The sequence below is a fragment of the Taudactylus pleione genome, unplaced genomic scaffold (genome assembly GCF_031769625.1).
Source record: "Taudactylus pleione unplaced genomic scaffold, aTauple2 ptg000018l, whole genome shotgun sequence".
Lineage (NCBI taxonomy): Eukaryota > Metazoa > Chordata > Amphibia > Anura > Myobatrachidae > Taudactylus > Taudactylus pleione.
In genome coordinates this window covers 17547397-17574566 of record NW_028284420.1, presented here as the reverse complement: position 1 = coordinate 17574566, position 27170 = coordinate 17547397, and the positions used below count along the sequence as shown (strand labels likewise).

Below are 27170 nucleotides of genomic sequence, written 5' to 3'. Positions count from 1 at the left end.
GGGAGTACTTCCCTTGTCACATCGGCATTTTTAAAACTATTGTGGCAGGTATAGTTGCTCCTTTAGGAATGCAATTAATTAAGCACAAAATCCTAACATTGTATGACTGATTATACTGCTTTTGCCCTTTAAAATTAAAAATAAAATGTGGTAACTTTGTACAATGTATGTTAATTTAAATGCATATATGTAAGCCAACTTCAATATCAGCATTATATACATAAAACATATATATATATATATATATGTATATATATATATACACATACAGTGCCTTGCAAAAGTATTCACCCCCTTGGCTTTTTACCTGTTTTGTTACATTACAATCTGAATGTTATGTGATGGATCTGCACAAAATAGTCTAATTTGGTGAAGTGAAATGAGAAATATATATATAAAAAAGAATCTTTATAAATAAAATTCTGAAAATTGGCATGTGCATATGTAATCACCCCCTTTGCTATGAAGCCCCTCAAAAAAGCTCTGGTGCAACCAATTACCTTCAGAAGTCACATAATGAGTGAAATGAAGTCCACCTGTCTGAAATCTAAGTGTCACATGATCTGTCAGTATAAACACACCTTTTCTGAAAGGCCCCAGAGGCTGCAACACCACTAAGCAAGAGGCATCACACCATGAAGACCAAGGAGCTCTCCAAACAAGTCAGGGACAAAGTTGTTGAGAACTACAATTCTGGGTTGGGTTATAAAAAAATATCCAAATCATTGATGATCCTCCGAAGCACCATCAAATCTATCATCATCAAATGGAAAGAACATGGTACCACAACAAACCTGCCAAGAGAGGGCCTCCCACCAAAACTCACAGACCGGGCAAGGAGGGCATTAATCAGAGAGGCAGCACAGAGACCAAAGGTAACCCTGAAGGAGCTGCAGAGTTCCACAACAGAGACTGGTGTATCTGTGCATGTGAACACAATAAGCCGTACACTCCATAGAGCTGGGCTTTATGGAAGAGTGGCCAGAAAAAAGCCATTACTTAATGATAAAAATAAGAAGACATGATTTGAGTTTACCAAAAGGCATGTGGGTGACTCCCCAAATGTATGGAGGAAGGCGCTCTGGTCAGATGAGATTAAAATGTAACTTTTCAGCCACCAAGGAAAACGCTATGTCTAGCGCAAACCCAACACATGCCATCACCCCAAGAACACCATCCCCACAGTGAAACATGGTGGTGGCAGTATCATGCTGTGGGGATGTTTTTCAGCAGCAGGAACTGGGAAACTGAGTCGAGTAGAGGGAAAGATGGATGGTGCTAAATACAGGGATATTCTTGAGCAAAACCTGTTTCATTCTGCCTGTGATTTGAGACTGGGACGGAGCTTCACCTTCCAGCAGGACAATGACCCGAAGCATACTACTAAAGCAACACTCTAGTGGTTTAAGGGGAAACATTTAAATGTGTTGGAATGGCCTAGTCAAAGCCCAGATCTCAATCTAATTGAGAATCTGTGGTCAGACTTGAAGATCGCTGTTCACAAGCGGAATCCATCCAACATGAAGGAGCTAGAGCAGTTGTGCCTTGAGGAATGGACAAAAACCCCAGGGACAAGATGTGGCAAGCTCATAGAGACTTATCCAAAGCGACTTGCAGCTGTAATTGCCGCAAAAGGTGGCTCGACAAAGTACTGACTTTAGGGGGGTGAATAGTTATGCACGCTGAAGTTTTCTGTTATGTTATCCTAAATGTTGTTTGATTCACAATATAAAAAAAACACAACTTCACAGTTGTAGGCATGTTCTGTGAATGAAATGATGCACACCTGCAAACAATCCATTTTAATTCCAGGTTGTGAGGCAGCAAAACATGAAAAATGCAAAGGATGTGAATACTTTTGCAAGGCACTATATATATATATATATAGTATACATGGTATTACACATTGAGAAAATGCTTGTAACACAAACATCTGCATAGTTATTTTTTGTCTTCTTTTATATACAGTATGATTGATCATAATCAGCACCGAAAGAACAAGTCACAGAATGAGGCGGGTACCTGGTTCACAACCATTTTACTGTATACTCTATACATAGCCAGGCGCGCCGAGAGGGGGAGAGCGGGTACTAATTACCCGGGCCCAGGCTTGTTGGAGGAACCCGAGTCTGACACCCCCCCACCCCCTTCTTACCTGTTAGCAGCTTGGCACACACTGCTGTGTGCTGGACTGCAGTGGGAGCAGCAAGAAAGGCCTCCTTTGCCTGTGAGGGGGGGTACTGAGAGCGCCCCCCTTAAATTTGCGCCGGGCTGAGGGTTTCAAAAGCGACCCCCCTCCTCAGAGCGTGGCGCTGCAACTAGGTTTTTGTTTAATTTTTTTCCAAAGTGGGGGTGGCCACGCCTCACGAGATTAGGTCACGCCCCTTCCCCCCCCAGGCCAGCCCTGTAGATAGCATTTCTTACCTGTTGTTAATATATTGATAGATTACTAGAAAACAAAACACATCTTTGAAAGGGCATGATCTGTAACAGATCGAGTATAGTTAAAGGGATCATTTTTTTAAATTGTTCTTTTGTTCAAAAAAAGAAAAAACAACTCATTCTCTCCCTCCAATTCCTCATATCTCAATTTAGAGTCAGCATATTCTGGGCTTTTATTGCAGGTTTTACTGCAGGTCTACACATAAATCAAAAGGCATCACCTGAGTTATCAGGTTTCTCAAGAATGACATAATGTTAGCAGTGTGAGCTTAGCATGGGATTACTTTGAAAGAATTCACTGCTTTAAACCATGCTCCAAAAATCAGTGAAAATCAACGATTCGGACAAAGCGCCTTCCATTAGTTACTCCCATCTTCTCTAGAAATCGTTGAAAGATTTTCCCATGCTACTGTAAAGGTGGGTACACAATACACATTAAGCAATATGTTGTCCGATCCGGCGTATCGTGCCAACATATCGTCCACATTGGCAAATGTGTACCCACTATGGACGACCCTGCTCGCTCCCTTGGGGTTGTTCATCGCAGCGACAGATTAAGCTGCATGCATGCTCAATTTGATGAATGATGCGGCTGGTGAATAACATATTGTGTGGTCATTCACCACAACGTGTGGTGTTTATGGACCGCACGATATGTCGGGCGGGTATAGTGGATGGAGATAAAGTACCAATCAGCTCCTAACTGCCACTTTACAGGCTGTGTTTGAAAAATGACAGTTACGAGCTGATCGGTTGGTACTTTACCTCCATCCACTTTATCTCTCCCCAAGACTTAGTACATCGTGTGTATCCACAATGTTTCATAATGTGAAATATGCCATCTTTTTCCAAAGACAGTTCTGTGGCAGATTTTCTATGTGATGAAGGTGACTGTAAATGCCCAGTGCTTGTCTTATCATACTGCACGTTTTATAGAAAAAAGAAATAAAACATTAACAAAAATGAAATGCATTATTTACCAAGACAAAGTCCTTTCCAGGGTGAAAGAAAACCATGTAGCATTGAATGTTTTCTTTTTTTAAGTGCTAAAACTTAAAGGATTTTGTGTGCTAGCTGTGATGAAATTGTGTTGAACATTGCATTCTGTGACACATGAGATGCCTGCATCGTAGCTACAGTGCTCTAAAAAGCCCTTTTCTCCTAAGAAGGAAGCCTTTAAAAAAAAGAAACAAAAGAAATACTTGAATATTAGCAACACTGTAGCTCAATATGAGGTGACTGAATTTAGTATTACAGACTTGTGTGATAAGTGAAGGCAACACAGCAATAGCGCTGGGAAATGAAGACATATGGTGTTGGAGTGGGGAGGGGCCATTCAGGTGGGAGTTGCCGATGAGGTCACAGCAGTTTCTTCTTGAGAGACTTTTTCTGAATGCCCATTGGCTGTTTTGTCCATGCTACTTGCAGGGGAAACAGGGGGAGGTTTGTAAAGACACAAAGCGAGTAGGAAGAAGACTGATCCCATCACCTGTGACAGAGAGTGAAGGGTTAATTAACACACAAAAGTAAAATAAGAATCCATTAAATTAAAAAAAATATATATGATATTCCTCAAATGATAAGAATATCAGATTTTAAATGTACAATTATTTTTTCTGCTGCTTTCTGGCAGAAATGATTATATCCTTATTAATATGTATAGATTGAGAATTCAGCTATGAAGAGTAAACAAAGCATCACATTCTCCCTCCTATGCCTTTTTGCTACATTGAACTTATATTAGAGATTAGCGGTTGGTTCTGCTTTATCTCAATGGCTATCCAAAACACATGAGAGCCAGATAGCCAATAAGATGCCAGTTTTCAGATCCGAATGTTACCGAGTAGGGCCGAACCGCTCATCTCTAACTTATATATACACAAAGAGAGGCGTCGGACTGCACTGGAATATCAAGATTTTATGGAAAATTTATAAAAAAATCAACCTGTAGTGAAATAGAATGAATCAACATTGAGCACAACCCCTACCATAACAAGTGTATATATAAAAGCATTCTGTATGTAATTGGTAATTATTAAGCTGGGGGTGCTACCACAGAAAACCGTATACATCAAATACCACAAGAAAGAACAATATTGTAGTTATTTTCTATATTGAACTTGACAGACAGCAAGGACCACTGTTATACTGAGTACACACTGCACGATATATATTGTTTGTACAGCCAACAAACGATATATAATTTAGTGCATCCGCTCGTGTGTACACGCGATACATCTGTGAAGATATACCATATCGGCTGCGCTGCCATGTGTTATCTCTAAAAGACATATCGTACGCCCGACTGACCAATCCATATGCTGGCCACAGGAACCAGCGACAATACAATCATAATTTAGTGGGCATATTTAAATGCCCGTCCATTTGTGATGTTCGGCCAGACATATCGTGCAACCGATTGCCAAGTGTCGATGCTTACCAAAATCGTCCGCTTGGTCTATGGGTCCATCAGTTGGTGGTGCTGTCGGCATAGTGTGTACCCATTAGTTTCTGCACGATTGAAACAATGTCTACTCAGATGGTAAGTATATAATTGGAAGGATGTTTCCATTTTCATGCAATAAGGGATTTGCATCTAGTTTCTTATTAGTGATTTCTGCTGACAAATGATCTTGCACATAGAGTAGTTATGATGTGATTGGCAGCACTTTTATTTTTTGATAAAATCTGCTCACAGAATCATTAAATATGCAGAAGCAATGAATAAATCACTTATTAGCTGTAATTGGCCTCCATTAGATTGTCTTCTCTCACTCTCCCATAATGTATGTCAACTCAGCAGTAGTCCGTTAAGGTCAATGGAGTGATTATCAATTGGCCGTACTCATTCATTTGAATTTTTTACATTTTAAGTTTTTCAAATTATCATAGGTGAGATTTTTTTATTTGCTTTGTACAGCACTAAACATTTAGGTCACATTTAAAGTACTGTATTAGTCAATATCACTTGTTTTAGTGGAAGGTTATTATTAACTTGTTTGTCTAGATTTAAAAAGCTCTTTTTAAAGTTTTGTTTTTTTTACAGATTAAATATTCCTATTAGTTAAGGAAACCAATCCAGTCTAATTTTTTTAAATCCTTGGGATTTCGGGATTGAAAAAATCGAAATCCCGGGATTCCCAGGATCGAATTGAAAAACTCAGGCTGTGTGACACTTTCTGTCACACATTCACCAGAACAGCAGACTTCAGCAAGTTTTAAAGAGTGCAGGGCCAGTCCAGGTCCCAGGCACTGACAGGCAGCAACAAGCACAGACTCCCGTCCCTCCGATGCCCGACTCCCACCGTGGTCCTCTCACAGCAGGTATTCACTCAACTCCTTTCCTCCTCCTCAGGCATCGCAGTCAGCCCTTGCTTAGCAATAGCAGGATGCCCACACAGTGCAGGCGTGTGTGCTGTATACGGGGCGGGCTGATGTGTAGCTGCGCAGCGTGAGCCCTATGACGTCTTACGCAGTCACACAGCACAGCCGCAAGAGGCAGCGTCTGAGCAGATGGAACTAGTGCTCAGCGCTGCCCAGGCTGAAGAAAAATGCGCAGCCTGCGCAGCTTAATCCTAAAAATGGATTGAAATCCCAGTGTTTTTTAAGCTAAAACCCGTGGTTCTGCTGATCTTGATCTCAGGATTGGCTTCCCTACTCTTAGTGTAGAACTTTGTCATTTTGAATTCTCTAGCCCTAGGCACACAGGATGCACTTGTTAAGTACATAGTATGTCTATGAATCTGTAGTTTGTAATATAGGTATGAAAAGTCAAAATTTAGAATGTCACCATTCAGAATGTCAATGCCAGAATGCTAATATGGTCTGAATGGCAAAAAGTAACAATAATTGGAAAAACCAATCATCGGTATAGTGATTCCTTCATGGGGCACTCTTTTGTACATAAATGATTTGTTTGTATAATTAAAAATTAGCTTTTAATATATTTCCAATAAAAGAATAGGGATTTGTTGTGCTCATTTATAAAATATCTAATCGAGCAGTGTGATAATAGCAGACACGCTATTATCACACCCAATGTATAGACTTATTTCAAACGACCGAGTGGTTATTATTACATACAGTTCTAATTTATGAGTTATTTCCAATTATTATTTACAATTTTTATGTCATACGAACTGTACCTGACCCTACTATTATAATATATTATGTACCCATCAGGAGCTATATGAGCATATGAATTCAAACAAGCATAGTTATCACACTTCTTATAATAGATATATTTTTATAAGTTCATGAGATTAATTCCTAAGGGAGCTCGATTAGATATTTTACAAATGAGCACAACAAATCCCTATTCTTTTATTGGAAATATATTAAAAGCTAATTTTTAATTATACTAACAAATCATTTTTGTACAAAAGAGCGCCCCACGAAGGAATCACTAAACTGATGATTGGTTTTTACAATTATTGTTACTTTTTGAGTTCTAGTTACTCGATTCCAGGGAACACCTCCAGCATATAAAATTTGTCTAATGATAAAATTATGACATAAGATATGATATATATGGTACCTATTGCTGGTTTTACTTTTAGATGTGAAATATAACAGTGGTTATTATTCCTGTGCGGGATATTCTGGTTTCTTTGGGATAAATGGTCTGAATGTCGACATGGACATGGACTGGAGGTTGATGTGTCAAAATTCACATGTTGACATTGCCAGAATATTGTTGAAAATCGCCTGATATTGTGCCTGTCAACATTCACAATGTGTTTCTGTCATTGTCGACATTAATATTCCACTTGTCCACATTCACAATCTCCCATCCATGTCAACATTCAGAATGTTGACAATGTGCTCGTATACCCTAATAAAGATAGCCTTCGGTGTTCTTATTTTCATGAGTTTTCTACAACCTGAATAAAGGTCAAGTGAGCAATAATACTGGAAAAATGACATTTAATAATAGGAAAGGTTCTAATATACAGTGCCATCATTGGGCATACACAGGAAAGTCTCATGCTAAAAGGTGTAGATATTGCACAAAATCAGTTTCTGTTTTGGGATGTAATATTCAGTACATAACAATGCTCCTAAATAATATACGGTCCTATCTGACCACATTGTGTGGTCACGTGGGCTGTTTATTTGTACTCGCTAGTATAACTATCAATCTGCTTGTGCTCACCTTGTAAGCAAGACCAGCAAAGAGCATGTATTTGCTCATGGCTGAATTTTGGTATATGTAACAGGAACCTTTCTCTCCACTTTGGTTCTGCCAGAGCAGGCATGAAATATCAATCATTGAGCCAAAGGCGATGGGTCCAGGGATTCCACCTGTGGGGTGAATGAAAGGTCTATGAATTGCTGCTATTTTCCAAGTGATAGTCAGTCAGTGAAAGTAACAAATTGAAAACAGACTTCATAACAGGGCTAGTAGGGAACCTGGTTTCATCAACCAGGAAGAAGAGTGAAGAGTTTGCCTCTGGGCAGTACCTTGCTGCCTAGCTTCAGCTCTTACTCAGTGTCAGTGTACATGTGAAGGTCGGGTTCCGGACTATAGATAAGAAAGTAAAAAGATAAGTAAAAAGGTAGACAATGTCTAGATAGACACCAGATGTTAGTCAATAGGTCAACTGTGATAAAAGGTCAACAGGGACAAAAGGTTGACAAACTAAAGGTCGACAGGTGCAAGTGGTCGACAGGGTCAAAAGGTTGACAAGAAAATGATTGACAGATGATAATTTTAGTTTTTTTTAGGGTTAGGCACTTACCCTGACAGTTAGGCACTTACCCCAATGGTTAGGGTTAGGAACCAGGAGGGACGATTAGGGTTACGCAGTAGAAGGGACGGTTTTGTTCAGGCACCTACCCTGATGGTTAGGCACCAGGAGGGAGGGTTAGGCACCAACGGGAGGGTTAGGGTGAAGATTAGGGCTCGGGAAAAAAAATCAGGCGTCGACCATTTTTGTGTTGAACTTTTGACCCTGTCGACCATTTTTACCTGTCGACCGTCTTACATGGCGACCTTTAGTGTGTCAACCTTTTGTCCCAGTCGACCTATTGATTGTCTAACATCTGGTGTCTATCTAGACACTGTCGACCTTTTAATGTCTGTTAATCCACACCTGTGAAGGTCACACACTCACAGCCACCTGGGGCTCACTGTCCATGCCAGAGACAGATGTTTTAGCTCATTATATAATAGATATGTAAACAGTGTGCACAATAGCAACCAGACACTAGCTGTTCACTTTAGATTGAAACATTGGGGGAATCTAGGCTGGATGCAACTTTCATAAGTGAAGCTGTTTCCTACACAGCTGTGTGGAGAACTAGGGGTATATTTACTAAAGAGCGGGTTTTTAGAAGTGGAGTTGTTGCCCATAGCAACCAATCAGATTCTAGCTATTATCTTCTAGAAGCAGCTAGATAAATAAGTAGAATCTGATTAGTTGCTATGGGCAACATCTCCACTTCTATAAACCCGTACTTTAGTAACTATACCTCCTAGAATCCCTACTAATCCCACATGAGAAGTCCACAGAATTTATTCAAACAGTATGTTTCTCAGTTCCCACAGCTGTGCCATCCTAAACTCACTCAGCAAGTCGGTTCCCTCTCATCTGGAAATTACAGTATATTAATCTCACCCTGGCAAATTAGGAGAACTGTGTTTATTACCCATTGCTCTAATAGACCCTCACCACTTTCCAACAAAACATACTTAAAATTAAGAGTCATTTTGGTGTAATATCTTCTGGTTGATACATTTTATACATACTGTAATAATCCTGACACATACTGTACAGTGCAATTTAATAGTTAAGCTAAAGACAGCACTGGTGTTTTAAAATGAAAGGCTTAGTAAGAGGCACTTTTCTCAGAGTACATATAGAGATGATAAAACACAGGAAACTGAAGAGTTTATCAGCAGGTTATTGAGTACATTAGTATAAGTGCTTCTCATTATACCATACCTAATGTCCGTACTAATATCCACTGGATCCCAAGTGCAAAAGAACGCTGACTATCCGACACACACCTAGAACATGAAAGAGCAGAACATGAAAGAGCAGTGTGAATCCGACAGGGAAAATATGATTTGTGCAAGAATGTGTCACAAGTCCCCATGGGATAACAACATTTGGATGTATAACGTTGGTTTCATATAACGGTGTGTATAACACCACAGTGTGGCAGGTACATCATATCACTATTTTGATCTGTCGTTCATGTTTAGTCTGAATTGGCTGCATTTCATTCTTTGTTATGCTAAAATATGCAGGAGTCACAGAGTTCCATAACTTTATCTGTCACTTAACTGGATGGGATTGATGTTATAGGGGTGAAGTGCCATACGGTATTAAGCATGTGGCCAAGGTTTGGAATGTCTGCCACATGGTTAATGCAGCATAAATAAGCTTTAGTAAGAACAGCTGCGTGTCAGTATTCATCAGTATGGAACTTGAAGTCAGTACAAGATTCGCACCATGTATGGATGTAAACCACCCGTACGTAAGGAGCCTTGCTATGATCATAGGCCCTGATTCAGAGCCGGACGCTCTGACAGAGCGCTTGCTCTGAATCAGGGCCGTCCCTGCTCCTTTTTGGAGCGGACTCCTGGCCGCTCGCATACCTGTGGGTGACCACCCACAGCTATAGCGAGCGGCCAAAATGATGGTCGCGATGGTCAAGACCATCGCGACCATCGGGCTTGCGACGAGAACCTGGGGTTAGGGTCTCACTGCCGCAAGCCCAGGAGTGCTTTTGGCTCTATCAGAGCGTTCCCATGGGAACGCCTCCGTCTGGGCAGCCACGCCCCCGGCAATCACCATCAACAGCACACCCCCTTTGGTGCGAGAACCTTAACGACGGCTTGGCCGTCATTATTCAGGTCTCGCGCATGCGCACGACGGAGGCGCCTCCGCCATGCGCACTTGGGCACCATCGACCCGCTTGCGAGCGCTCAGGGCTCGCGAGCGGGTCAGAATCAGGCCCATAGCCTGTAGCGATATAAAGCATAGTGCTATATTTACTACATATAGTGTATTTCCCTGTGCTGGGCAAATTAGGAAAAAAATAATAATTCATACTTTAAGATCCTAATACCACATATAAAAGGTAATTTTCCACCAGCCCAATCCTCGGCTGAGATCTCCATTTCTCTGCATTGTTGGGGTCCACTGGTGAATCGGACCCCCACATAGGACAACCCACTTGCATAACTGGCTCCAACAGAGCATTACACTGGGTCAGCTTCCTGCCATCATTATGTTTCAATGACCAAGTACAAATAGATACTACGGTGTTGGGATTTCAATGTGTAATTATATTGACAAGATTAAATGGCAGAATGACGCCAAAGGCCATCCGATGCCAAAACACTACTATTAGTGTCCCTACAACTCAGAGAAAAAAAGCAGGGAACCCATCATACTGGTAAAGGAGAGGGATATTAGTTGGTACAACATTCTGGAACATGCATAAGTCCCAGCCAGGAGCGTTTTAAGAGAAGAGGGGGCCCGTGTGCAGCCTCCATTTGGGCCCCCTCCTCTCTGATAGCGCAGTAGATTCTACAGCGAATGCGCGGGTCTCCGGGAAAATGGTGCCTGTGACTTTTTCCCGGGGACATCTCTTCTGCGCATGCCCGAGTCACAGGGAAAATGGCTGCCGCCATTCTCCCTGTGATTTTTTGCTGCTGCAGGACACCGGAATTGGTGGAGAGGTAAGTATGATTAACTATGGGTCAGGGTGTGCGGTGTGGGCCCCCATGGACCCATGTGCACTGCACACCTTGCACCTATTATAAGGACGCCCCTGATCCCAGCAAATCAGCTCCTAACCGTGCTTAAATTAGCCCATGGAACCTCTACCCCAACGCAGCTCTGCATGTCAGGAGAGCTCCCAAGCCTGCAGCAGATCAGACCTTCCGCAAGGGCAAGATGGATGCCGACGTGAGTCGCTGGTACCAATATTTACGCAGGTATGCGTCGTTGCACGCAGGTAAGGCGGCAGCAGTGGGAGTCTTTATGCTCGGGTGATTTTTGCACACATTAGCATATTTTCGCTACTGCGTTGCGTACGAAAATGCAGATGTAATCGCATTAGCGTCTATCTCTGAATCACGCCCTATGATATTGTCAATCCAGATCAGAAGCTGGTGAGGATCTATCAAAAGATGTGATAAAAATAACTACCAAACAGGTTGGGCCTAATTTATCAACGAGTTTTATCACTCAAAACGAGTGATAAAACTCGCTGTGTATGATAAATGGTGCTCCAGCCAATCAGCTCCCAACTGTCATTTTTCAAAAAGATGACAGTTGGGAGCTGATTGGCTGGAGCACCATTATCACACACAGCGAGTTTTATCACTCGTTTTGAGTGATAAAACTCGTTGATAAATAAGGCCCACTGTCACATAGGATCCGGGTTTTCAGTCCCAGTTATAAATAGGCAGATCCACCTAGCCTGGTTCAGTTACATGATGCAGATATGTGTGACCACTTGGGCTGAGCAATGGGAACCATGTATGAGCACCTTAAGGCTCTATTCCAGATATTATCCTGTTAGGAATATAGTAACTTTTGTATATGAGTCATCATTCAAAAAGACAGATGCTGATGAGCCACAGAATTAATATAACTGCTCTTAAACCTACAGATGATTTGCATAAGCTTTAATGATGATACCTTAGTGTTGCGGTCAATGCAGGAATACTGCAGAGGAATGTAAACAGGATAATAGAAAATGTAAATGCTAAAAGCAGAGACATCTTGTGACAGGAAGACGAACATTTCCCCACTACGGCTTGTCCACCAGCCGCTGACATATTTGAGGCAATACAGCTGCAGTTTTCATAAACCTAAACAATAGAGAAAATTGTCATTTGAAGGCTTGCATTGAATGACCACTACAATGACAATAAAAATACAGGAAAGGCATCTTCTAACATTCCCGAATATAAAGCTTATGGTTGCTGAACAAAGACAGAATTAGAAGCTCGGTATTTTCTGTTCTTTAGTTATCTTGTCCTATGTAAGTAACCCTAGCATGCTCTCTATGTTCATATACAGACATACAATAGAACTTTCCACACAAAAGGAAGGTGTGTCGATTCAAATTCCTAATACATCTAATTGACAAAAATGTTATTTCTAAAAATAAATACATATGCCTTAGTGAATATATAATCATACTCTCTCCCCAGCTTCAAATCTTTGTAACGCTCTGTGAAACAATTAAACTAGAGCCTCCACACTCCCACCTAACCTGCTCACACAAATATACCCTCGCTGCTGTCCTATACTCCACTATGAGGTACACTTTTGTTTGTCTCTGCTCTCCCTTTACCCACTAATGGGGGAATTCAATTAGCCACAGTCATTTTCCACGGCTAATTGATCCCTTGGGGTCTATTTAATTAGCCCCAAAGCCAGCAGTCATCAGGGATTTTTTTCGCCTGCCTCAGTTAATCAGCCCCATTTTCGCAATCGCGGCCGGGGAAACAGATAGATCCGTTCACAGATCTTTTCACAGATTCTTTGTGGTTTTCGCCCGAAAATAGATATTTTTTCAGGGTGCAATTGAATAGCACGTAACAAAAAATTGTAAAAAACTCCAGCTTTTCGTGCTAAAAAAAAACAACAGGTGTAATGTATGGCCCCACTAGGCTGGAAGCTCTCATAAGCAGGTCCTGCCCTTGTTTTCACTTCTGCATTTGTTTGGCTACTGTATGTTCCTGTTTTATGATCAATTTTCTCTGTCTGGCACTATGGACCAATTATAGTCTAAGACAATTATAATGATGTTAAACAAAGATTGTAATGGTACAAGTACATGTATTTTCCTGAGTTAATTTGTGCTTATTTAATATGAATGAATTGAGCCCAGGTTACCTCAGGGAAAGAGTTGGTGCTGTGTTTCCTGACACACAATATCACCAGGATGGAACAGGTTAGGGTGACATCTCTATCATAAGGCAAATATGATATGAAATAAATCTTTATTTCATATCATATGGACACACATACACACTAGGGGCCTGATTCTGAGCCGCAAGTAAACCGCGCGCAATGCCGATGTTCATGTAATTGAGTGATTTTTTGCTACTGCGCGTGCTATTCCTAAAAACGACTACAGCGCATGCGTTACACAAAGTGCAGGCGCAAAAGCTCTGTTGCGTCCTAGACATGTGGTATCAGAAATGTTGTGAAAGCGTTCCTGAGCGGTGGTTATAAATGCACGCAGAAATGGCACGTTATGGGAGTGTCAGTGGAAGCGGCTGAGTACACAGACTCTCAGCCACACGTGTAGAAGGCCATAGTCAGATGGAGAAACTGCACCTGCCATAGGGCTGGTGAAATTTTCGATGGTGTGACCGATGGTGGCGTCCAAGGACACACTAATCAGTATTACTGCATGTACAGATGCTAAAAGCAAGTGTGTCAGCCCTTGCATATTCGGCCGCACGGTTGTACACAAAGGTTTTTAGTGGAATATGCATAAGTGGCAGGGGGGTGGCGGCCAATAAACGCTGCTGCGTGTTTCTGCGTCTGACTCAGAATCAAGCACTAGGGTTTTGGGAGGTTTTCTGTCAGAAGCCAATTAACCAACCGGTATGTTTTTGGAGTGTTGGATGAAACTGGAGCACCCAAGGGAAACAAAAGCAAACACAGGGAGAACATCCAAACTCTTAACCTCAAGGCTTTGAGAAAGTAATGCTAACCACTATGCTTACTGTGCAGAGATTATTAACATGACTTCATGTGTTAATGTACACAGAGTTACATCACCTTGTTACCGTCACTATGATCCATGTATGCTCTAGAGCACCCTGCATAGCAGGCAGAATAATACATAACACCATCCGCTCCACAGACAGGACTGTAATGGTCCTGCAAACAGCGGCAGCCGCCATTACATGCAGCAGACAGATTCAGGCTGCCTGCCAAGAGGACACTGCAGAAAAAGCACATAGAACATTGAGATTTTATTCCAGAAACTCAGACTGCAACCTTCCAAAAGCAACTGTACTTGTTTCAGCAATGACAAAACATTATGATGGAAAATAATGCACAGGAGAACCTATAGCAGCTGATTAGATTTAAACTGACTTTTTCTACTGCACCTTAAAGATGAAAGCAAACGCCTGGATGCTTTTCATTACCGCAAATGTCTCTTCTGTACCAGTTTTACTAAATGCACCTCATGTCTAATATAATATTTCTATTCATTATTTCTACGCTCCTGGTGGTGTTGTCATTACTCTACATAGTTACAGGTACAGAATGCAATGAAACATCAATTATTATAGTTGCCAAAGTTGGAAAATTCCCAGATTACTTTACTGTTAAAAAGGTTCTTCCAAATACTGTACATCATGTGTAATTAGGCTTGCCGTATCATCCCATTAATTCGGGACACATGTAAATTACACAGGTATTGTGGCTGATTGAAACCAGGTGAAATGGACACTAGGGGGTATATTTACTAAAGTGCGGGTCAGTTCTTCTTATCATTTATCTAGCATCTTTTAGAAGACAATAGCTAGAATTTGATTGGTTGCTATGGGCAACATCTCCACTTCTAAAAACCTGCACTCTAGTAACTATACCACTTTAAGTGAGCCAGCCACAGGATCTGTGTAATTCACGTGTGTCCCGAATTAAAGGGATGATAAGGCAAGTCTTTGTATAAGGTCGTGGTGGACCTTGGTGATCTACAACAGTGGTTCCCAACTTTAGTCCTCAAGTACCACCAACAGGTTTGCTGGGTCAGTATTTATCCCACCAGCTACCACACACAGAGACAGGCGCAATGTTGATATTTTCGCAGAACGAGCGATTGTTTGCTATTGCACATGCACGAACGCGGCACGGTGCACAAGCAGCAATTGAATTGTGATTACTCTCATACATAGGAATCACTCACAAAGTGAGTGACAGGTAGTCAGCGTAAGGGGGAGGTAACGGGGGATTAAAAAAAACGCAGTTGTATCTGACCTTTCAAACGCCATTTCATGGGCGTGCATAAATTAGTCATTGCGATTGCTTTCTCAGAAGGAGAGCTCTGTGCAGTGTTTGCGGCTAGTCATACGTGACTTACATGCTGTGTGACTGGCTGCTGTACATCGATGTTTACGCTATTGCACGTTGTCAGACAGATATGAGAAGGCAGCAGTGGGCATCCCGATGCTCGGTTAAGCTTTGGAAGACATTAGCATATTTTAACAACTGCAAGATCGCACTTACGATTGCATTATAGCGCCCACTTCTGAATCAGGCCCAGAAATCCTCAAAACATGACCTGTTCATGAGGGCTAAAGTTGGAAACCACAGATCTACAATACCAATCATGATAGGTTTATTTTTTTCACATGATAAGTAAATAAATGTATAACCTTACCCCACTGACTACAAACAGACACTGAGAATAGTACCCAATATGCAGAATAAGAAAAATGTTACTGAGCTGTTGAATAATAGGGACAATTCCAACTTCAAAAGAGAAGAATCTGAATTTTGGGTACAGACTTGAATGACTGACGTAATGACCGACCGATGTAACAATTTTGGTAACGTTGTGCACCAACAATTTTGTGCATACATACTTACCAAACGGCTACGCGATATGTCTGGTCAGGAGAACCCATTTAAATGTGCCCGCAAAGTTTTGATGTCATTTTCAATGGTTCCTGACCCAAAATACCATGCGGCCGTTTGGTCATCTGTATACACAATAAGATGTGCGCTGCGGAATATGTGTGCGCTATGTAAATAACTGGTAATAAATAAATAATAATGTGAATGATAAATCTGTACAATATATTGCATCTGCGGTGCACTATTGCTCGATATATCAGTGAAAGACACGTTTTGCAAATGTATTGTGTGTACATACTTGCAGATGGTAGAGACGATATATCGTTCATCAGCTTTACGGACGATATATCATTTCGTGTGTACCCAGCATAAGAGCTGGACTGCTCTTGGAATCTATGCACAGATGTTAGCTATACATCAACCTCAGGGGCTGATTCAGACCCGCTCGCGAGCGCAGAACGCTCGCAAGTGGGTCGATGGTGCCGAATTGCGCATGCGCACGACGGAGGGAGCTCCGTTGTGCGCATGCGCGAGACCCGAATAACGATGGCCAAGCCGTCGTTATGGGTCTCGCACCAAAGGGGGCCTACCGTCTGAGTCCGGCCCCACTGACATCAGTAGTGTTGTCAGTGGGAGTGATTTTGGCTCTGATAGAGCCAAAATCACTCCAGGGCTTGCGGTCACCGAGATCCTACCGCAGGGTCTCGTCGCAAGCCCGATGGTCGCAATGGTCTTGACCATCGCGACCATCATCATGGACGCTCGCTATAGCTGTGGGTGGTAACCCGCAGCTATGCGAGCGTCCATGAGGCCGCTCAAAGTTGAGGGAGGAGGGCCCTGATTCAGAGCGAGCGTTCTGGTCAGAGCGTTCGGCTCTGAATCAGGCCCTAAGACCTAATTGCAGAATTGCATCTTGTCCATCTTTTGTTCAGTTTCAAACGTGTGATCTGTGAACACTGTGGGCCTGACGTAGAGTCCAACACAAATCATCGGCTTATTTGTGGCCACTATATTTGTATACAATATTATAGTAGGTAAGGACTGTTCAGATTGCTGCTGCTAGAGTTTCGACTGCAGGCAAAGGATGCCAATGAGGATTGTAGCTTATAATGGAGTAACTGGGATAAATAGTGGGCTCAGGTTGTGCAACTTTACACTACAGCAGATCATTTATTGATTTGTTCGTGCATATAAGACCCCTCCATGCATCACCAAACTGCCCTGCTCAATACACCACCCCCTTATGTAATAGCAAACACGTTTCTGAGAAGTATCTGCAGTGTTGAAAAGCTTTGCCAGTCCAGAGATGGCTGCTTAGGACTGCACCAGCAGCCGGGAGGCACTGTGAGTTCACTTCACTTTCAAAGGACGTGTTCAAGGAGTTTGCAATAATCATACTAACTTTATTGCTGAATATTTATGACAACCTATTTTTCCTGGCCAGGATGGGACATGAAAATATCACCAAGTGAATGAATGGAGAGTGTTCTTCACTTTAACCAAACAATTTCTAATCCTTATGTTACATAAAACTGACTGTTAATAGATCTGAGAAGTTATCCACTTCCTGTGCTGGGACTTTTCAGAGTATCATGTTAGCATAAATTGATTTTAAATACCGGTCAGTGTTTTAGGTCACTATTTTATTTGTGATTTTATGTTATATTTGACAATTAAATATCAATTACTATCGCTTTCTTTTCTTGGTTTGTTTTGGCTCTATAAGGGTTGAGTATTCCCTATAACAGAAAGCTTATTAAGCGTCAGGTGTTCCTTTGCTGTTTCTTGGTTCCTTTAATAATAGGTCCAATCATAACACTGGAATTCTAGCATCTTATTACTTGCTATACACTGTGTGGTTATACTCGTGCTTCCACAATCCAATATACATTGCTATATGGAATGAATCAAACTGTAAATGTACAAAAATTGTATGTAAGTTCAGCTATGACAATACCTGTCATGGTAAGGTGCTGTCACTCCGGCCATGGGCATGTTAGGGCAGCTTATTAGAAATATGAAGATTGACATCAGACTTAGAAGAGTACATAAGATACAGAATTTAATCACTCCTGAGCAGTGAAGTTTCAGTTTGTTCACTATAAATCCCCCAAGAAAGGTACCTCCACCCCCGGCAGGAACCACCAGATATCCTGTGCAAGGAAGATAAAAAGATAAATAAAACAACATTTCAATTTGAAACAGATCAATCATTTATAGCTAGACCATATATATATATATTTATATAGATATATAGATATATAGACATATAGACTTTCATAGGTCTACAATATTTTGGGATTGCCGGTGAATGTCTGAATGATATAAATAGCTGATCCATTTAGAAATTTATGGAGAAGGAGAAAAAAATAAATATAACCTTTTATGTAAGGTTTGCTAAATTTTAATTTGGGCTTTTGGGTTTTAAAATATACAGATGTGTCCTCATACATTGTGGCTCTAGTCGCAGCAAATAGCCCCTCTCAGCGCGCCGGGGCCCGACTACTCTGCTGCGCCGAGCATCTTTTTCATTCAAAATATGCATTATTTCCAAAAATAAAACACCTGGGAGCAACAAAACTACACTGCTAGCTTGCACTGATCAATTTGATGTGGGACATTTGTACATCTGTGTGCGACTGAGTCTGATTCCGTTTACAAAGTGCTACGATGCCGCAGCTGCGTTTCTTTCTCATGCTAAGTTCCGTTGTGCTTCATCTGTGACTTTGTACGGGTTTGAAAACAAATTCCTGTGCGGGTAAAGCTGAAGCCCAGCGTCTCTAGTTCACTTTAAGTGGTGTTTTGCAGGCGTCTGTGATGCAAATAAGATGCAAAAAGAAAAGGAAGCTACACCTCTCGGAGTGACTCAGTCGCGCCCGGTGTGTTCTTTTGTATATACACGATGTACAAGAAGTGTTGTGTGTGTGTGTGTCTGTGGTATGCCAATACATGGGGTGGCTCAGGATACAGGAGGGGCTCCTTGATGTCCATTTCTGAGCCCTGGCGATGATATAGACCACACAATCAGACTGTAAATTGTGATGTGGCCACAGCAAATCCTTTATTTATATGGCTCCACGACAGTTACGCAGCACTTTAAATAGTACGTAAGCAGAAACAGTGCAAAACAAAACTAGGAAAAAAAAGCGAAAGACAGTACAGCACACTGCAGAACATAGGATACAAGCTATTTAAATATTGTGTTATATGCAGTCACAATACCCACAGAAATGGCACGAGCTGTTAAACCCAATAGTTGAGGGTAGAGGGGGAATTGATGGTATGAATGGGGAGTAGAATAGCACGTGAGGGAAGAGGGCCCCTACTCAGGGGAGCTGACCATGTGAATACACACACACTCATGGAATCCCCATTCCTCATGGTTATTACATATTAGATATATTTAGTAGGCCAAATGGGTCAGAAGATTGGATTCACATGAACCATTTGTAATAAGTTCAAGTGCTGGACCAAGCCATCCAAATTGTACCTTATAAAGAGAGAAAAAAATATCTACTCAAATCGGTAATATATACTGTATAAATATCACAATACCATGACAAAATTCCAGGACTTTTTTTCCCATACTGGGCAATAGGTGGCCAGGAGTACTATAGATATCTGCAGTGTTCATCTATTGGATAGCTGTCTGGAAGTCTGTTTTGTGTAGGAAACTATCTGCCTCTACCCCACCACCATTATCATACCCTTAGCTGAGATATTTTCAGTTCATATACACTCCTAAACATTTACATTTATATTTGTAAATGTTATTAGTAGCTCTTTTAACATAACCAGATCTGTATTTTAAGGATTATTGTCCCTTTAAACCAGGGGTGGGGAACCTTTTTCTGCCGAGGGCCATTTTGATATATATATAACATTATTCACAGGCCTGGTGCAGGCCACGCCCCCTCCGTGTGATGTCACACAGGGGCAGGGCCACAATCGCCGGTGATTACAGCAATGCCCGGAGCATCCTGAGGATGCTCCGGTAGCTGTAAGGGCAGTGGCGCCACCGTCTGAAGCGTCTTAAGGACGCTCCTGGCGGCACTGCTGAATAGATTTTGGCTGCAGGGTGCTATTCTAGACACCCTGCTAGCCAGATGACGCTAGCAGAAAAATGCTCAGAGGGCCAGACCGAATGATTCCGGGGACCTTACACGGCCCCCGGGCCTGAGGTTCCCCATCCCTGCTTTAAACAATGTCAGAGTTGCATGCAAGTCAATCGCAATTACACTTGCATTGTGTGAACGAAACTAAATGTGGTTATTCGCCAGCATGCCAATTTGAATGCACCTGCACGCCCGCAATGCCCTATCCAGACCCTTACATCAGCCCTTTAAGAGACCAGTCTGAAATCCCACGGTTCGTTTAGCATGGACAACACAATTCTGTTTACACCTATGACATGCCCTAACTAAATGCTGTGTTGCCACCCAGCTACAGTATGTCCATTCAGCCACAAAGCAAGTGGAGATGCCTGACTCAAAGTCACCTGTAGGTGCACAAGCTCGACGACACAGCATGTGCAGCACTAAATACTGCAAGTTATGTGCAGAAAACAAACTTGCATTGGCCCCATAGAGGCTATTAGATAGTACAATGGAAGTTTTACAGAGATGTTTTTGATCTAGAAGTTTAAAACTGCGCAATAAGGCCATGAGTTCCAGGAAGGCCCCACTTGTCCACTAGGAGCTGAAACACTTCTTGGTGAAGAAACCATTCCCCGGGATGCACATCGTAACGGCTGAGGAAGACTGCTTCCCAATTGAGAACTCCTGGAATGAACCCTGCCGATATGGCTGGGAGATGACCTTCCGCCAATGTCAGAATACATGACACCTCTGTCATTGCCACCTGACTTCTAGTATCTCCTTGAAGGTTGAAGTAAACCATGGTTGTGGCATTGTGTGCCTGCACTTGCACGGCTTGCCGTGAAGTACAAATCTGGCTTGTTGCCGGGCCTAGAAGACCGCCCGAAGTTGCAATATTTTGATTGGCAGGGCAGACTCCTCTGCTGTCCACCGTTGAAATGGAAGTGGACTCGTCACTGTGCCCCAACCCCGGAGACTTGCATCCTTCGTCAGGAGGACCCAGTCCGGAATCTAAAAGCAACGCCCCCTGGTGAGGAGACACGTCTGCAGCCACCAGGCAAGGGACAGACGCCCCTCTAGAGAGAGAGCACCATCGTTCGTGCTTGTAACCAATGGGGAAATCCGTTCCGATACGATGGACTCCAGCACTTGCCTCGCAGGCGCGAGACCCGGATAGCGATGGCCAAGCCGTCGCTATGGGTCTCGTACCAAAGGGGGCGTGCTGTCGAAGGTGAGTGACAGCACGCCCCCTTCGGTGGGCGTGCCGGGGGCGTGGCTTCCCAGACGGAGGCGTTCCTATGGGAACGCCTACCGTCTGGGGTCGGCCCCACTGACATCACAAGTGTTGTCAATGGGAGTGCTTTCGGCTCTGATAGAGCCGAAAGCACTCCAGGGCTTGCGGCAACAAGACCCTAGCACAAGGGTCTCGTCGCAAGCCCGATGGTCGCGATGGTCTTGACCATCGCGACCATCTTTTTGGCCGCTCGCTATAGCTGTGGGTGGCCACCCACAGCTATGCGAGCGGCCAGGAGCAACTCTAAAATTAAGAAGGACGGCCCTGATTCAAAGCAAGCACTCTGTCAGAGCGTCCGGCTCTGAATCAGGGCCTATGACTCCTGCCTGAAGCAAGGATTGTACCGCCTTCAAGATTTGTTAGGCCTTGTCTCTGTCTGACTGCAGGCCTGGGCAGAAAAACGGAAGAAAAGGTCTTCTGTGGAAAGAGAGGACGTACCCATGAGAGGTGGTCTGACACCAATACTGGGCGAGCTGAAGAAGTCGGCCTCCCATCCTGGGATCCACTAGAGGGAGGCCGTCCCGTTATGCTGAGGGTTAATCCATGTACTTGGAAGAAGGACAACTTGCACTCCAGGCCTGTTTCTTGGGTTTGACAGCCTTACTGGAAGATGACGGCCTTTGGAAAGGCCTGACCTGCGGGATAACCTTGAGGACGTAAGGATCGAAAAGGAGAAGGTGTAAGGCTTCGCTGAAGCCGCAGTCGAAGGCAGAAACCCAGAATTAACCGCTGCCAACGTGTCCACAATCCTGTCCATATCAAGGCCGAACAATACTTCTTCATGGGATGCATTGTAGCCCTGTCTTGGGATCAGCCTCTGCCGACCAAGAACGCCACCACAGGAAACAGCGAGCCGACCCAGCTGCAGCCGAAGTCAGGAGGCTGATATCTAGAACAGCCTACCCAATATGTGTGGTTGCATCTCTGATGCTACCAACCAAATAACACTCTGAGGTCTGGAAGCATCGGAGGGAAGGTATATCGACTTCCTGCAAACCTCCACCTTTCTAACCTTCCGGGAAGAGATGGAAGGCATAAGTAACGTAGCACTTGTAATCAACCGTATTACAAGTGAATTTACTGCAGGGGCTGAATTCCATTTCATGTAATGAACTGCAGGAAACGGATAACACGCAGCCAAACGTCCCTGAGGTTAATACCTCTTACCATGCGTTTACCAGGCTGTAGTGTGATCAACTAAATAATCCAATACAGGGAATGCGTGAACAGAGGAGCTGTATTATTATCCTCTATCAAACTCTCCCCACAGGACGCTTAGATGGCCTCACGGTTTTCTCCTTCTGCAATAAGTCTGTAAAGCATAAGAGGTAGCCTCCATCTACCCCTGGCGGGGGCACAGGGGGAATCTGCATAGCAGTACTCTGTTGTGGCAATCCCTGTGAGGGAAGAAAACAGCCTGCCATGGTAACCCCATAGAGGGGAAACCAGCTGGCACCGCTAATCGGCCCGCAATAGTAGCCAGGACCTGGGATAAAAGGAAACCCAAGTGGGTTCCTGCACTGGGACCGTGACATTAGAAGGGCCTGGTGGATTATAACCCCTTGCCCATAATCCATCCTGTACCTTCTCCTCCTCACTTAAACCTGCAGCACCTGACTTGCAAAATAGCAGAGTGGATGCAGCAGAGTGCACATTATAGACCCTTCCCACACAATATGGCACTGGGTATAATGCAACCACTGAGTATATTATACATATATACAGTATATTCATATCATACTAGCTATGAAGGCAAAATATCGGTGAAGTCTGACGTCTGGGCAAGCTGTAGGAGCTTACAAAGTGCAATACCCAACAGTATGTGACAACTCTCACAAATACTTAGCTTTATATATGTGAGGTATTAGAAACACCCTGACTACACCAGATAAGCAGGGCATGAAAGATAGAAACAGTGGAAGAAATGACAGTTTGGTACTGACAGTTTGAAAAAAATAGCAGACAAACAGCACTAGCCTAATGGTGGGTACACACTGGGCGATATTACTGAGCGACTGCACGATTACGACATTGTCCATCGCCTGAACATGCAGCACAATCTGACGATAACGACAGATTGGCATGTTCAGGAATGATGGACAGTACCTGCACTGAACGACTGATCGTTCAGTGCAGACACTACAGGGGATCAGGAACGACAGTACGATTACAATGTCGTAATCGTACTGTCTTTCCTGATCGCCTAGTGTGTACCCACCATAAGTCACATACCATGCAGAAAGTAACCTGCAACATGGCACTCTAATCAACTACACAGACTCATTGTCTGGTAGGCAATAGTGCTGCATACACTGACCTGAAGGGGAGAGGTATGCAGGGGAACCGGGCACACGCTGGTCAGAGAGAACTGCGACATTGCCAAGAAAATGGCCGCCGAAGACCACAGAGATGGTGTAGCCCGAGGAGAGCAGCTCAGCGTAGCCAGACCGCAGTGGGAAGGCACACTTTAGCTGAGAGGAGGAGCCGGCTGTTAGACAGGGAAGGCTGCCTCCCCATGCCAGCGTTTAACCCCCGGGACGCTGGAATACAGCGCAACGTCCAGCAGTGTCCCCGGTAGTTTAGTGGAGACGCAGGACTCAGTGCCTGGCTCCATTTGCTGTCATCCCCAGGGAGCCCCCAGCCCTGGAGGAAAAGACTGCGATTTCAGCGGGTCACCGCTGACGCAGTGACCCGCCGCTTATCTGCCCCGTAGCGCCTGGCCGCAGTCCAGGGATCCTCCGGGGTCCCTGCCAGCTGAGAGTCCTGAAGGCCCGCCGAGATCCCCGGATCAGTACTGGTGTCTCGGCGCCGGCGGGGTGACGGAGCAGCAGCGCGGACGTTCTCTGGACTGTCCGTGCTGTCTGCTCTTGAAGAAATCTTAACAAAATAAAAAACTCTTCAGGGGCTGTTAAGCTTTTATAGCCCCAGCGCGTGTAGTGACCCGACTTCGGCCGGGCACCCAACGAAACTGAGGTGCCTCTGGCCCGGAGGCTGGGTACAGGAGGGATACCAGTGCATCCTGGGAGAAAATTTTAACTACGTGGTGCCTGGATGACTCCCATCATCACCTATACCCCCATGGTCTCCCTGTGGACCTTATATGGACCCTGAAGTAGAAACAGGGACTAGGGCCTAGGTAATGCCAAGTACAAATAGGGCACGTTCATGTATATACAGTGGCAAGATTAGGCTAAGGATTCCACCTCCTGGGGTAGATGGGAGCACTTTCATACAGCAGCCAATTAGTAGCACACCAGTCCAGGGCTTTAGTACAAGTATCCGCAGCTCTGCCTGAAAGTAAAGTGATATTGTAAGCGATCAGTTTGCGTCTAAGTCTTTGCAGGGACGGGCTCTTATCGGAGCCAATGTTCCGTCAAGAGAAATTTGGTATTCAAGCAAAAATGCAGATTGTGATAAATATGCCCCTAAGGCTCCTATTTATTACAACCCACATTTAAAATACGGTTGTAGTGTGATTATTTTCAACTAAATTCATATTGCGAATTTAGAAAATATCCCTTGGATGTACGAACATCCACATGCTGGGACAGAGCTTGAGATAAAGCTCTGTCCCTGCGAATCCCCTCCGCACACTTCTCACTGTATTTTCCTGAGAAAATACAGGGAGATTATGACTGCGCATACACCGCCGGATCACTAACCCGCCCCTTGCGCTACTTTCCCCCTCGCTACCCCAATCAGAGAGTTATGAAAGTTCAACGCAAGCAATATGGGGTAGAAATTAGAGACATATATGGGCAATGAAAAGATATGAGGGGGTAATGTTTGCAATTGTATATAGTATATTATTGCATATATTAGTGTTAAATCTTATGTAATAAATATATATTCAGTTGGTTTACCACTCGATTGTACTTATTAGTACTAATTAGTGGCTCTTAGTGAAAATTTCTAGTGATTACCACTAGTCTACAGTAACACACTGAGCTCCTTAATCACCATATAAAGAGTCAACTGTTCCTTACACACAACTATACTCAATGATTTTACTCAGTCTGCTGATTTTCCCAACACTTATTTGAGATAAAGACATGGCACTTTGTTTGACCACAATGTCTTTTACTTTCACTTTTTATGCACAATGAAGTTGCAGTACCAATAAGAATGTGTTTCTGGCAAACCTTCAATGACTAACCTATTAACTATTTCATACTGTATAAAGGCATTTTCTCTGCCATACCACCCATGATATATACTGTACTATGCAGTTAAACATTTGTGAAGGCAGTGAGAAATTACATGTAATAAGGAAGAGGAAAATGCTTTTATAAAGTGGGGCACTCAAGGAAAGATCACCAAGATCAAATGTGGGTGTTTTGAAAATGACTGCTTAAAAACATAACTTTTATTAACATGTTTTGTTTAAACAAGAGCAAAATATAAAACAAACGGGCTAAAAGGTTAAAGTAACCAACAGTAGAAAATGTATCATTCATCTGAAAAAAAACACACAATAGAAAATAATAAGTGAAATAAGAGGTTTATAGGGATACTATACTATACACCCTGCAAATCTAATACCATCTAATTCTGGGCATACACTATACAATTATCTATCAGATATCTGTCCAATCTGGCTGGTTGTAATTAAAATCTGGTGGTGTATGGGAGCAAATGACATTGGACCATTTGCTCACATTCACTGGAAAACAGACAAAAATGGTCGTTCAGACAAATTGGTTAAATCAAACTAATTTAACCGGAATCGGTATGAATGACTGCTGGACCTAAGCCTGGCGGATGAAATACTGACGCCAGAAGGCCGACACATGAAGATCCCGACTGAGTTAAGACCCCTAACCCTCCCCTCTCCCCCCCCTAATCCTCCCTTAGGGGTGCCTAATCTTACCATCCCCCCAGGGGTGCCTAAACCTAACCCCCCCTCCCCGCACCCTAAACCGAACCCGCCTGGGGGTGCCTAAACCTAACCTCTCCCCGGCGGTGCCTGACACTAACCCCCCTTCCTCTAGCCTAATCCTCCCGTGGGGGTGCCTAACCCTAAATCCCCTCGGGAGTCACTAAACCTAATCCTCCCCCCGCGGCTATTTGCTCCCGATGCCCGGCTTGCCTACGTTCGGTATGCCGGGTGTCAGGATTTCAGTGTGGGGCTTATGATAGGCGTCATTATTTAGACGCCTATCATTAGTCCCATGCCAGGATTTCAATGTCGGAAAGCCGGCGGTCGGCATTTCGACCGCCAGCTTCCTGACTACATCCCCATACATTACCAGGTTTTCATTCCAACCAGCCAGACTGGACAGATATCTGACAGATAATTGTATAGTGCAGAGGTTTCCAAACACGGTCCTCAAGGCACCTTAAAGGTGTCCACAAACTGTTAGATATTTTGCACGATTTGCCGATTTTGACGAATCTGAATGACAAATTGTGCAAAATATGTGCAAATCATGAGTGTCCGACAAGAACGATGCCAACGCGCGTACCCGTGGGTTGTCCGTCGTATCTTCAGATCTTACCTACTGCAGGTAAGATCTGGCAATCTCTTTAACGACGCACTGGAAATCGTTAAGGATGCACGATAGATCGTTAGTAGATCGTTTATCACAATGAACACTTTATGCACGATATCGTTAGTCCAGGACTGGCAGGGAGCTGCCAGGGAGTTCAATGGAAACAACGACATTGCATCGTTTGTGAGTTGTTCAGTGTGTGGGCACCTTAACAGTCCAGGTTTTAAGGATATCTATTCTTGACCACAGATAACTTAATTAGTACCTCAGT

At 43.4% G+C, this 27170-nt stretch overlaps 1 protein-coding gene across 1 annotated transcript in view; it reads right to left on the bottom strand.

Moving 5' to 3' along the window:
• Positions 1–3419: 3419 nt before the first annotated feature.
• Positions 3420–27170, bottom strand: part of SLCO4A1 (solute carrier organic anion transporter family member 4A1) — a 65677-nt gene continuing 41926 nt past the window's right edge. The window contains exons 7-12 of the mRNA XM_088482934.1: positions 17974–18169; positions 14208–14373; positions 12105–12277; positions 9390–9454; positions 7598–7746; positions 3420–3931 (exon numbers count right to left, since the gene is read on the bottom strand). Coding sequence (XP_088339060.1) covers positions 3779–3931; positions 7598–7746; positions 9390–9454; positions 12105–12277; positions 14208–14373; positions 17974–18169 — 902 coding nt within the window. The 3' untranslated portion in view covers positions 3420–3778. The remainder of the gene's footprint in view (positions 3932–7597; positions 7747–9389; positions 9455–12104; positions 12278–14207; positions 14374–17973; positions 18170–27170) is intronic.